Source organism: Vulpes vulpes, chromosome 12 (genome assembly GCF_048418805.1).
Source record: "Vulpes vulpes isolate BD-2025 chromosome 12, VulVul3, whole genome shotgun sequence".
Classification (NCBI taxonomy): Eukaryota; Metazoa; Chordata; class Mammalia; order Carnivora; family Canidae; genus Vulpes; species Vulpes vulpes.
The window spans coordinates 145,132,113-145,145,512 of NC_132791.1; the positions used below are offsets into that span (position 1 = coordinate 145,132,113).

Sequence of the window (13,400 nt, forward strand, 5' to 3'; positions counted from 1 at the left end):
ATTCATATCACCTTTGCTCACCAGCGAGCTTTGCTACAGTGAACTCTTGCTTCTTTTGCTGGTTTTTTTCTTGAGCACAGTACAGAAGCAGTAAAGCTTTCATCATAGACAAAGCAGTAACGGCCATGAGAATAAAAGTACTCTCGGTTGAATTACACATGTAGGAAAAAGAGCCAGGCATTAATATTTTAATTGGATTTAAAAAATATACTTGAGTATTTTAACCCACAATTTCTTTTATAAATATTTTATGCTCAAGGAATTCTGTGAAATTAAATACTTCATACTAGGTCATAAAGAAATTCAGTTTACCGTTGCTATAAAGATCACGGGGAGTTCCAAAGAAAGGCTACCACCAACTCAAAGTACACACTAACAGCATTTTTCTTAAGAAAGACAATTGACTGAATTTTATTACCTTTGGAAACACAGCAAAATTTCTCTGAGATTCTTTTCCTAGTTTCTCTTATTATCAAAGAAAAAAAAAAGAATGCCACTTAGTAGGTGTGAAAATTAAAATTTGATCCTTTATAGATTTTTTTCCTACATGAAGTGAAAAATTAAAAGTATTTGTATATTGAACCCAGTAATATTCAAACAGTTAAAAAAGCCAGCTCTGTAAATGACTGCTTGGCCTGTAGTGAAGCTCTGCTCATATATAAGATTAGCATATCATCATACATATCCCAACACTTGGCTTTTTCAAGAAAAAATATTCAGGAGCAATTTTCCAATTCTCTTAGATTGAGAGAGAAACAGAGAGATTAGACAGGGGCCAGTCTCTTTCATGCACATCCATTTAAAAAACAAGAATTCAATACTGACCTGCAAAATTAACACAGCTCGTAAGAATTTTCATCCTATCATCTCACAAGGAAAAGAAAACTATCTGACTTTGGACCCTGGGATAGTGATCCCAGTGGTAGACATTTGGTGTATTATTTAAAATAGTTTAAAGTAATGATGCATGTATGAATAACACTAGGCATCTGCTTGGCCAGAGAGAAGAGGGAGAGAAAATCTCAGTGAAGTAATATACAGCTGAACAAATGAGATGGAATTAACATTTGCGTGACATATTCAATGGTATATTTAAAAATGATAAATGGCTTATCGTCTATCAAGCTGATTCACAAACTCTGAGTGAATTAAAAATTGAGCTATATTTAGAGAAATGTAAAGTGATTCAGCTTTATTCTGAATCAGTTCATCCAAGAATTTTTTAAAAAGGAATTTTGCTGCTTTTGTGTATGAACGATTGATTTGAAAAATAAAGCATTGCAAAAAAGAACTGTGAAATGCTCATCAGTAGAGTGTAGGGTTCTGCAAAATCTTTGCTAAGTAATGTATCCCTCTAATTTTAAAGTGTTTTTTGTATAGTTTCTAACGAGACTATGTAAAACTGTGTTCAGCGTTCATCTATCATGATCCAATTTCTTAAAGCCACTCAATACGATATTACCAAAGATTGTTCGCTAGCATTAATTCTACTCTGTAAAGAATTTGTTTTCAACAGTTGGTACTCTGATGTGCTTGGTCATAGGTGCAGACCTGAAAAATAATACTTAAAAAATTAAAGTATTACATGAATATTTTAGGTGATAAAGTTAAATTCACTAAGATATACTAAGGAAAATTTAAAATAGATACTAGCTCATTTGAAGTGGCAAGAATTTTTCTTCAAGTTAAACAAAAACCCAGAAGCATTCTTTCAAAACATTCCTGGTTGTATTATTTGTGATTCTTGAAGGATATGTAAGCTGGTGTTAAAGGAAAACTTTTCTAATGTTTCTTCAAGGTGTGTTTAGGGGAAAAAAAAGTGTTTTGTGATTTAATAACTTTCTTAAGCTTCATTAAAACACTAACCTTTATTATCAGTGTCCAAGGAGTGGGGAATATGGTATAGGATCATATATTCTCAGGCCACAATGAATATTTCCCAGAACCAGTCGGCCTGGACACAATTTGGAAAATACTGGAATATAGGTGAATGCTGAAGTATCCTTTACTTATTTTCTTTTAGGCATTAAGAGACACATAAAAATATATATTTGCTTCTCATTGAAACATCTTTTCTTATAAGGTTAAAGGTGTATTTAGAATAAGCAACGTACTACCTTAGGGATAGAAGAAGACAATCAAAAATACTATAAGTCAAAGGAAAAATAACTTGAGAAGTTATACCTAGAAAATAATTATACTTATAGTGGATGTCAATAAGGAGGTGCTTTTCTCTCACAAGAATACTCATTTAGGATAGAAATCAAGTGTTAAACATGAGGGAGAATCAAGAGATCTGATAGTCAACTCAATAGACTCTAAAATTTGACTTTCCTCCAAGAAGAATATTTCAATTTGAATTAGATATTAAAATTACAACTCTAGCCTACAGAAGATGATAGAACGTCAAAGCAATGACACAGAAATGCTAGTGGGTTTTCTTTTTTTTAATATTTGGAAATTTAAATATTTGACTTCTATCTCCTTTTCCTCCATACATTCCATGTACAAAAAATAATGTAATGGTAGACGTGTTTAATTCACAAGTGAGGGAATGGCATTTAGATGCTATTTGCCAAATGAAACAAACAAACAAACAAACAAACACAAAAGAAGCAGGAAAATCCAATAAAGTTTCATGACAGAAGTGCACACAGTAAAAGATGGTGTGGCAGGTCATCAGAACACCTTCTTTAATCAGTTAACGTAGATTGATTTGTTCATTCATATCAGCAACTTAATTTGATTTATTTAAAGGAAACATCATTTTTACTTATATTAACTAATTTTTAAAATGATATTTAGAGATCATCCTTCTTTTAATATCATAAAAAAATTTCCTTCCATTAAATAAATTGCTGGTCAGAAAACCATGCAGCAGAAAGTACGTTTAGCCTGAATGGGATCTTGCTGAAATGAATAATCTGTAAGGAAAAAGAAAGCTTAAAAAAAAAGGCAAAACTCAACAAACTCATCTTCTTAGTAGATATCTAAATATTTTACTATGCCATTCAAATTTAATTGACAACTGTGATTATTCTGAAAAAAAAAAGGAAAAATAAAATTATTGAGTTAACTCCTTTAGAATGACACTGGTCCATGGTTATAAATCATCCAATTCAAAGGCCTACAAAATAAATAGGGTCAGCTCAAAAGTTACACATCCATCTGAGTGTCTCTTGCAAGGAGGGAGACATTTATCAGGACTTTTTTTGTGCAGTGAGTGATAGCTTGCAATCTGCCTACAGCTTCTCTTAGTCTTTTGAGCCATTGATGGAAAAGGAGAAATATGAAAACGAGAAAATACATTTCAGGCCACTTTGAGACTATATAGCGAGAACTCTAAGGAAAAGATAAGGATTTTCCCAGAAAAGCCTTGAGTCTTTTTTTTTTTTTTTCCATTTTTCTTTAACTGGAGAAAGTTAAATGGACTGAGTGAAAAAATAAACTCACCAGAAAAATGATATTCATTCAACTTACAATTTAATGTTTAAAATTTGATAGAATGTCATAACTAAGAAGGACCTCAGAGATGTATTAGGGCAGTGATTCTCAGGTTTTGGGTGCTTGTCAAAATACATATTCCTAAACTGCATCCCTAGATATTTATTCTTTTAATTTAAACTTGTTGATGCTATCTGCTAGGCTCTGGGACTGAGCCAAAATCATCACCCTTTTAAATGAATGTTAATACAAGTGGTCCACAGTCATTCTTTGAGAAACATACTCTTCCAACAATTTTGCTATTGGAATTATCCTTATTTTGATACTAATTTTTCACGGCACCTTTAACCTTGGGATTCAAATGATATGTATATAGGAAAATAAAACAAGAGTTTATTTCCCAGAATGAGTAAGCAAAACTGGTCAGAGAGGCTCCCTCTGCAGTCAAGATAACTGGGTTACTTCCAGCTGCTGTGTCACTTCGGGCAAATTAATTAATCTAAGCCTGGATGTCATCATTTGTAAAATAGGAATTAAGAAGAGTACTTACAACTTCTGGATTGCTACAAGTATTAAACAAGCTAGTATCTATCGTGACTGGTATATGGTAAGCACTCAAGTAAATATAATTTTTTATTACACGTCAGTCAATTACTGTGATTGTCCAAGTTTTCTTATGAAGCCCCCACAGGAAATCTATCTGATCTAGTAGAACCATGGAACTTCAGAGGTGGGAGAAATTTTATAGATCATTGACATGTTATGATAGTGTTTAAATAGTGCTGGGGTCAGGGTGGGAGTGGGGGTAGGGGCGCCCAAATCTAAACTGCTTGAAGGAACTTCGTCATTGCTTTGAGCTGTTTTGCATAACAGGATTTCATATGCAATTTTGGTAGCAGAAAATGCTGCTGTTAAGAAAAACTTGAAAACCACTGGCAATCCCAATCCCAATCCTAATCCCTCATACTAAAGAGAACAAACCGAGAAAGGCAGTGATTGTCCAATGTCACACAGCAGTAGTTAGTGGTAGAGTTAGTGTAGTTACCTCTGAAAAGAAGATTTTGAAATGAAAATATGTGTCATTATTGCATCAAACACTTTGCAGATGGAAATGGATAAAAATACATAAAAACAAAAATAAAAAACATCTCTATTCACTCAAAACCATTTGAAATGTGGACCTTCTTTCTTTATAGGTGAAATATATTCCCAAATACCATACAATGAATTTTCATTTTGTCTGTAGATGTAGAGAAGAGAGCTTTAAAAATAATTAAAAATTTAACTCTTAGGAATTATAAATTCCAACTATGGTAAAATTCAGACTAATTCTTAACAAGAATTTATTTTTAAAAATATCAAGAAAATATGAAATTTATTTAGAAAAAAACATACTTTCCATGTTGTCAAAATAAAGCAATATCATTTATACTTTCTATCTTGTTAAAACAGAAACTTTTAAAATCATAAATCTCAAGAAATAGTGTTCTGGTTAATGAGAACTCTTTCTTTTTATTTTAACCCCTAGTATTGAAAATATTAATATGTACTTGCCTGTTTTCTTCTGTTTTAGGAATTGATAATGGACCTGACTTAATGTTTGTTTGTTAGTTTTTATAGCAGAGACTCTTGCATTGTCTAGGATCTTTTTTCCTAATATGAATTCTTATTGTACAGTACAGTGGATACAGGTTTAACAGGAGATTGTAAACTATAAAATTAGAAAAAAAAACCCACTACCAAAATCTAAAGCCCTGATATGAGTTTATTGTGTTATTATTTGACCTATTTTTCTGAAAGGAGAAGGGATATCTTCTCTATCGAGATTCTGGTTATTGAAAGTTTAATAATTATCAAGCCAATAACCTCCATTCTGTTTCACAAAGACCAATTAAGGGATCACAAGAGATCTTTATAGTTTCAAATTTAGTTCCTGGAAACGTTTGAATAACATTAAAGATTTTTGTAATCTATGTTTTAAATTATATTTTTACAATATCAACAAAATTATTCCTTGAAAAAAACCCTTGTGTTTAATTACTAAGTCACTCTAGAACTATATAAAATAAAATAAAATATAAAGAGCAAGACATAAGAACCAGTAATATTTACACATTTTTAATATGCTTTGTGTTAATATTCAATACGTTTTCCTTATGAATTGATTACTTAAAAATGCATCTTTAAATTCATATGCTGTATAATTCTCAATTTTCTGCTCCTTACTCTCCATTGGTTTCAGTGTTTGATGTTTTGCAGGATTAAAAGTTTGCATTTTCTATTTTGGTTTCAAAATCAAATTGAATATCTTTACTTAAAATGAGTACATTAATAATTTGTCCAAAAAAACTTCAACTCCAGACTGTCTGGGGAGCCAACTGAGAGTATTTGAATAATAGAAATTCTTCTGAGGTAAAACAGATCATTTTGAACATTTTCTTTGTAGTAAGCACTGACGCAGCAGTACAAATGGTAATTTAAAAAGTTCCACTATAAACAATTGCCAATCACAATCTCATTTTAAAAGTAAGACTTACAAAATTTAATTTGATTCTAAAATCTAAAGAGACTAATGATTCTTTGTCAAGTATCAGTGAACGTAAAAAAATTTAGCAACTAATGATAAATACAACGGCTTACTAATTCCAGGTATGTAATAGTATAACTTAGGATAAGAATTGGTTCATGTTTAAAATAAGTTCTATGACTTAAAGGAAATTTCATGTTTGCAGATAGTGGAGGAGGAAGATTTGACAACTGGGACTAACCCTGAAGAAGTGCTTCTCCATTCTGAATCCTCCTCACATTGTGAGGCCAGACTGAGTAATTACAGTTTTAATCGTACCTTGCAATGATGAAATCATGACATTAATTTTTGATAACTCTCTTTCTGATTCCCCGAGAATGGCAAAGATTTATAGTCACATATGATGAATCTTATCCAAAATGAAATTTATTGCACAATAATGTGGATTGAATTTCATTTATAAAGCTTTTTTTTTTTCTCCTTCCCCAATGATATAAATGATAATGATTAAAATTTGCCTTCTGGACTTAAAAGGGGTGGGAGGGACTGATTTTTTTTTTTTTTTCGAGTTTTAGCCTTAATGGTCTGATTCCTGCAGGTAAAGAGAAAGATACATGGTACCATTCTCAATGCTATACGGGAGAGACTCTGTTCAGACTAATTAAGCAAAAGTTGTTAACCAGTCCAACTATGGAAAGTCTTGAAATTTTAAAGTCACAATTTTGGCTTTAGTCTGATATTATTCAGCAATCTCCACATTTGCTAAACTGTAGAGTGAGGGGGAAATAGTTAAGACTTCAACATCTTCTTTACTCTTGATTATAACTTCATCTACTTAAACTTTAAATATGAATTGCTTTCCCTTTTTACACAAGTTATAAAAATAAGAGGCCCTGTTTACACAGTTTGCATTTTTATGAAATTTGCAGTTTGAAAAAAAAGCTTTTTAAAAAGTGGTAATTAATGCTCTTCTTGAATATGCTGTAACTTTAGAATTTTTTTTCTGAAATAGTTTCTGAATTTAACCCACTAAATATTTGAAGATAGAATTTTTATTTAGCACTAGAGTAAAACATACTAAGGATTGAAGAAAATGAAGGTTTTTTTTTTCCTCTGGTTCCACTTAATTTTCTTTGTATGTGGCACCCCCTTTATGACAGCTATCAATATTATATTTAAATTTTATATATTGACAAAATGCAATCTACCTCTGTAAGCATTGTGCCATTCAACAGTACTACTATTAAATTTACATACCACAGTTTAAATTACATCCATTTCAGGAATGGTAAAATGCTAAAACTCAGGTGTCTAATCGCCTTACTGGAATGAGTACAATTTACAAATACAATAATTACATTTTAAAACCATTAACAATATTACACCTAGAAGTAAATACTGCGAGACTGGTCATCATGGTATTGTGTGAGGGAAATCATTGCTGAAAGTCACAGACATTTCCAGCAGATATATCCCAAGTGCAGATTTTGGTTTGTTTCCATCAAACCAAAATTAAAACCTGTTTCTCATACAACAGTTCTCCATTATATGAATCATCCAAATCCTTGCATAAGATTTTATTAGTTATCTGCCAAATATTTTCCTGCAAAACAAAACAACATATCAACAGGTTATCTGCTAGTTCCATAATGTGATTATGATACGGGCAACATTTTTATCCTTCCTGCCTACCCCGAGGAGCCTAATACTGCATTTTGAGAGGTGTGGTATTAGTATAAAATACATACAATTTTTTAAGTTTTCAATTTCCCAGACCAGGTAGTTGCCTTTTCACATGTCCGTGTATGAACACTTTGCAGAGGTTTAGGTTTTAGGATGGGCTGGGAGATTTGTTTCTGTATGTGGGAATCCAACTTGTTTTGGGAAGAGTAATCATGTAACCTGGGTCATTTTTGAGAGTGGAAGGGTTAAAACTAGTAATTACATGAGACCAGCAGGCATAAAAACCAGGAGTTATCCTGACAAGTCATTGATAAGTATAATCACCCTAGTATTGGGGACTTCTTCACCAAAAAACTATCATGTGTGCCAAAAACATGTCTTATGGCCATATTCAGCTCATGGGCAACCGTTTCTGATACCTGGCTTAGATTCTTGAAGGTTGCTTATACTGAAGTGAAAGATGGATCCTCTCAGATTTCAGCTATGCCTGACAAGTCTAAAATCTATGAAGTCTTGTTGGAGAAAAAATGTCTTTAGGTAAGAGGTAAATTCAGAGGCAAATAGCATTTACTTTGTTTATCAATATAAAAACAGTAGGATTGGGCAGCCCAGGTGGCCTGGCGGTTTAGCGCCGCCTTCGGCCTGGGGCGTGATCCTGGAGTCCTGGGATCCAGTCCCATGTCGGGCTCCCTGCATGGAGCCTGCTTCTCCCTCTGCCTGTGTCTCTGCCTCTCTCTCTCTCTCTCTTTCTCTCTCTCCCTCTCTCCATGTCTCTCATGAATAAATAAATAAAATCTTAAAAAAAACAGTAGGATTTATTCCACTGGCCTTAGTGTATACCTGTGTATATAATGTATATAATAGGAATGACTGGTGATCCCCACATAAGAAACAGAGCCAGAGCCATGATCGGTAGGCAAGGCCTTCCTGATTCTGATTTCTAGTTTATTATCCAATTTTTCATTCTACAATCTGTTTGCTTTCTAACTGGGATGAGAAATGGGGATTGGGAATGGGGAAGAGGAAAAGAAAGAAGATGAGCAAATCAGACACTTTTCCTTCTCAAGAGAGTAGCCAAGGCAACACTATTTTTGCAAAGGGAGCTCACAGGATGCCCACTTACCTGCAGCAAACCTTTTCTTAATGAGTGAAAACCGATACCCTGCTCCAACAAGTTCAATATCACAACCAGAAAGGGTGCTTCCTTCACTTGTGAACTGCACAACCAATGGGGAAGGTTTGCTTGGGCCTTCGGATAGCTGAAATCTCGCCAATAAAGAACCCACCCCTATAAAAAAATTTAAAAAAGAGTATCATTGCACAACACACTGGATATAGTTTTGCAAATTATATTCAAAAGTTAACACACAAAATCTAACTTAATATAAATATACAAAATAAAACATACAAAATAATGTATGTTTCAGTGACAAAATGGTGATGAATAAATTTTTTCATGAAATATTATGAGGAACTTTTCTTGTACACTAATGAAAGTGTAATTCAACCACATGATATTTCAAAATTTGGGAGCATGTTACTTGGAAGGCAATGTATTTTCCCAGTCAGAGGAAAGTGAAAAATATGTAAACTATCAGGAAGTGGAGATTTGACATAAAATGAAAACATGTCTCATTAAAACTCTTCTCTGGTTGAAGTATGGTCTGTCTGATGTGGGGTTGGGCAGAAAAGGGGAAGTAGAGGATCCACTGAGAAATTATTTGCTTTTATTGGTTGAGATAAGTATACACCAAAGTAAAGTGAAATATTCTGCTTGCTTCTAATGCTAAGTGTATTTTGATTGATAGTTTTCTAATACCTGAAAGTTATTTCGGCTTTATGTATTAAATAAGCCTATAATTACAGTACCTCCATTTTCTGACTTCTGAGAAATATCAGGAATCTTCCACAATATTCTTTGTTGTTCAGCATTCCTAAAAATAAATAAAATAGGTAAAAGGCTTTTGTGTATGTAAAGGTTTTTGTTTAATGGATGCCATATTTTTTCTAGATAGTGTTCATTTTAAAAAATGAATCTCGACAATGTCAATTATGATTTACCCATTATCTACCTATCTATCTATCTATCTATCTATCTATCTATCTATCTATCTATCTATCTATCTATCATCTATCCAACCATCCATACATCCGTCTACACATAAATGTTCTTTTTTCTGTTCCTTATTATAACCAGCTACAACTCTGTCAGATAGGAAAACATATAGAGGACAATGCAGTTAATTTTTTCTGACACCTCTAATGAATAATGAATTCAGGTAACTTAAGTTGGAGCTGTCATATGGCTGACTTTTTTTTTAATGTTCTATTTTTTGCTTCTGACAATCACATGGAAAAACTAGAATATTTTCTCTAAGAGAACAAGTCCTTTTTAACTTGGTTTCTCTTCAGCGTCTGTTCCTGTACCTTCTCCAGTGGTGATTTTTTATGGTCCAGAGGCTATAGAACAAAACCCTACATTTCTTAGATGCCCCTGCAGTTAGGGTCTTAGATACGGCTTAGGGTCCACATGACGTGCACTGCTTGAGATTTGGAGGACAGAAGGGAGCAGAGGCCATTTTCCTGCTGTGTTCGTAGCTCTTTTCTGTTGGCCAGCAGTCTAACTGAGATGTGGGGGTCTTCCCACAAAGTGCTGTATACAGTCCAGTCTCCCAGTTCCAGGAGTGGTGAGAAGCAGTTAAGGCAGTGTCGGTAGGAACTTTCTTATCCTTGGATCAACATGGCTCTGGTGAGTTCTTGAAATTAGTGGCTCCACGGGCAGCTTTCTCATTTTTCTGCTTCTTGGTTGTAGTAGAGCTAGCAGCTTCCCTGGTAAGCCAGTTCTGCAGTGTCCTGGGGAAACATTCTTGGAGATCCAGTCTAAAGCTTAGTCCTCTAGCACTTCTACTATTGTGTGAGCATCTAAATCCCTCTGCTAAATCTTTTCTTCTTAGAATAATAGGACAGTGTTTCCTGCCCTGCACCCTGACATACAGGCCTGCTGTATGGCCTCCTGTAGGAAATGCAAATGCTAAGAAGTTTATGATCCCTTTGCCCAGAAACAGCCGTTTGGTAAAGAGGAAGGGAACTAGTGGCTCCTTACCAGACTGCTGGTGGGAGCACAGCCTGGAGCTTGGTTACTCCTCCATCTATGGGGACCAGGAACTGCACATTGTTGAGGGCCACAGCAGTTGTCATTGCATCGGTGTTGTATTTGTAATCGATGCGCAGGTCAGTGCTTGCTGGCTCACACCGCCAGTTCACTGCCAGGTTCAGAGGTGTGGATTGAAGGCCCTGGGCAGACACCTTGCCAAATGACAGAAAAGAGAATGTTTAAGGCTCAACTGTTAGTCTGAAACAAAGCCAGAAGCTATGGTTATCTCCCATGGAATATTCTTAGATATAAAATGTCATCATGTTGTTGGTGCTGCTTACAAATGAGCTTGCAGTAAATATCATTGGGAACAGTGCCCTGTGAAAGGGAGCTGCGTGCTACAGGTAAACTGTTACAGATGAAAAGTAAAATCAGCTACTAAAATCTCTACAACACTTTAGAGTTTATAACGCACTTGTGTCACTTAGGGAGGTAGTAGCACGCTGCTTAGGAGCTGAGGACAAGGAGTTAGTCTTGGATGTGAGTTCTGACTGTCACAAGCTGAGTAATCTTGAGTCAGTCACTAGTCCTCTCTGAGTCTCAGTTATTTCTTCATCTGCCAAATGAGAATTATAACAATAATATCTACCCTTAGAGCTGTCGGGGAGATGGAAGATAGTTTATGTGAAATAGTCAGCATAGTGCCTAGCACTTAGTAAAGCATTAATGTTTTCATACATTAATACTCTTAAAAAATTTTTTTAAATTTATTCATGAGAGACACACAGAGAGAGGCAGAGACATAGGCAGAGGGAGAAGCAGAGGGAGAAGCAGACTCCCTGTGGGGAGCCTGATGTGGGACTTGATCCTGGGACTCCAGGATCACGTCCTGAGCCAAAGGCAGACACTCAACCACTGAGCCACCCAGGCGTCCCCATACATTAATACTCTTATCATACTTTCTCTTCACAACACACCAGTGAGTTAAATGAAACAGGTTATCATTACTCCTTTGAATTTGCCAAAGTGAGTACTTGAACCCAAGTCCTCTAACTGGAAGGGGTACATTCTACTGTCTCCCGTCAATTCTAGTTAGAATCAACTGTGAGTTTGACCAAGGAAAAGCCATGTTTGCAGAATTAACGATATTATCTTAATCTAAAGACAATAATACCAACTTGATTTCTGGATCTACAACGAAAAAATTTTAACGTTATTATTTCTTGATTGTTCACTGTGATGATGAAGAGCTCTAAGAGATTCTTCTTTTACCAGCACACATACACTACAGGGGCCATGTGGGTGATGTCTACACCCTTTTGGTTTTATTCATGGAGTATGAGTTTTGCTGATTTTAAAGACTATAAGTAGCTCTATTGGCCTAGCAATGCCTCCACAGACAGATACCATGGGGAAGGGGCCTGAGGGCAAGTTGAGCTCCTAAGGCAGCAGGAGTTGCTATAGAAACAAGCCCAGATATGAATTCTTTTATAAAATGCCATAGCTTTTGATGGCAATTTTTGTTAGATAACAATTACAGGTTTTTAAAAATTTAAATATTTTTAGCAGCACAGTTCTCTGCAAATGAACTTTGCTTTGGAAATGTGTTATTTAAGGTAAATCAAAAGAAGAGCAGACTGACCCCTCCGGGCTGGATTCTGTGCTTTGTCTCAGTGGTGGTTCTTGACTCCCCAGTGGCTCCTCTACCTAGGGACAGTGCGTTTTGGATTTGTGCGGGTGTGTTTTTGATCGACCCAGTTACTGGAGGATGCTATGCTCATAGCGGCCAAAAACTAAACATGCTGAGATTTGAGGGCAATCCCAAAGAATGCTTATTGTGCCTCCCACCCAATTCCTTGCATGTTGGAAAACACCACCACTGCAACTAAACAACAGCAGAAGGGATTCCTCAGAGCTCACTTTAAAACAAACCAGCAGCCCTAAGGCTACTTATATTTAACAAATACTTTGAAATATATTAGGTCATTAGCTCCTTACAACAGCCTGTAACATATCTAGGTAGGAATCACAATGATCCTTATTTGCAGATGAGGAAACAGAGCTTCAGGAAGATTCAGTGCCTAAAGTCAGAGGCCAGTAGGAAGCTGATTTAATTCCAGAATAAGTTTCTTGCCTCCAATGTAATACTTTACAATAGCCTCATGTTGCAATAGGTGAATTCTCTCTTCTTCCTAGATTCCCTGAATGACACTGTGGAGACTTAAAAAAAAAAAATCTGACAGCATTTAAGAATTTAGAAAAATGTTTTTAATCTGAAGTGACAATGTAGAGGTGGTGTTTGTAATGAATGGTTGTGAAAGAAAACAAGTGAAGTTTTATATTTCCCCCTTTGGGCATAAGAACCATGCATGTGCTTCTAAATTTAACTTCTCATTCAGGGAAATATTTCATTGGAGTTTGCTTTTCTTGCTCCTTTTCCTTTCTCTCAGAAGCTTAAAGCAGTCACTAAATGTGTTTTAAACGTTTGGGGGGAAGAAAGTTAAATAAAAATGTATTTTAAATCATATCTTAATTATACAAGTGATGAATTTCTGTGGCATCATGTTTGTTCAGTATTATTGATAACATCCAAAGCTTAGGTGGTATTATTTTTACAGGACAAACAATACAATCATTTGCATTTTTGTAAAA

At 34.9% G+C, this 13,400-nt stretch overlaps 1 protein-coding gene across 34 annotated transcripts in view; it reads right to left on the reverse strand.

The window, feature by feature from the left end:
• Positions 1 to 5,546: 5,546 nt before the first annotated feature.
• The window catches only part of SGIP1 (SH3GL interacting endocytic adaptor 1), a 197,469-nt gene continuing 189,615 nt past the window's right edge, over positions 5,547 to 13,400 (reverse strand). For all 34 annotated transcript variants that reach the window (XM_072730650.1, XM_072730633.1, XM_072730647.1 and 31 more), the window contains 4 exons: positions 10,758 to 10,960; positions 9,524 to 9,588; positions 8,778 to 8,942; positions 5,547 to 7,574 (listed from right to left, as the gene is read on the reverse strand). In XM_072730650.1, the coding sequence (XP_072586751.1) occupies positions 7,552 to 7,574; positions 8,778 to 8,942; positions 9,524 to 9,588; positions 10,758 to 10,960 (456 nt within the window). In that variant the 3' untranslated portion in view covers positions 5,547 to 7,551. The remainder of the gene's footprint in view (positions 7,575 to 8,777; positions 8,943 to 9,523; positions 9,589 to 10,757; positions 10,961 to 13,400) is intronic.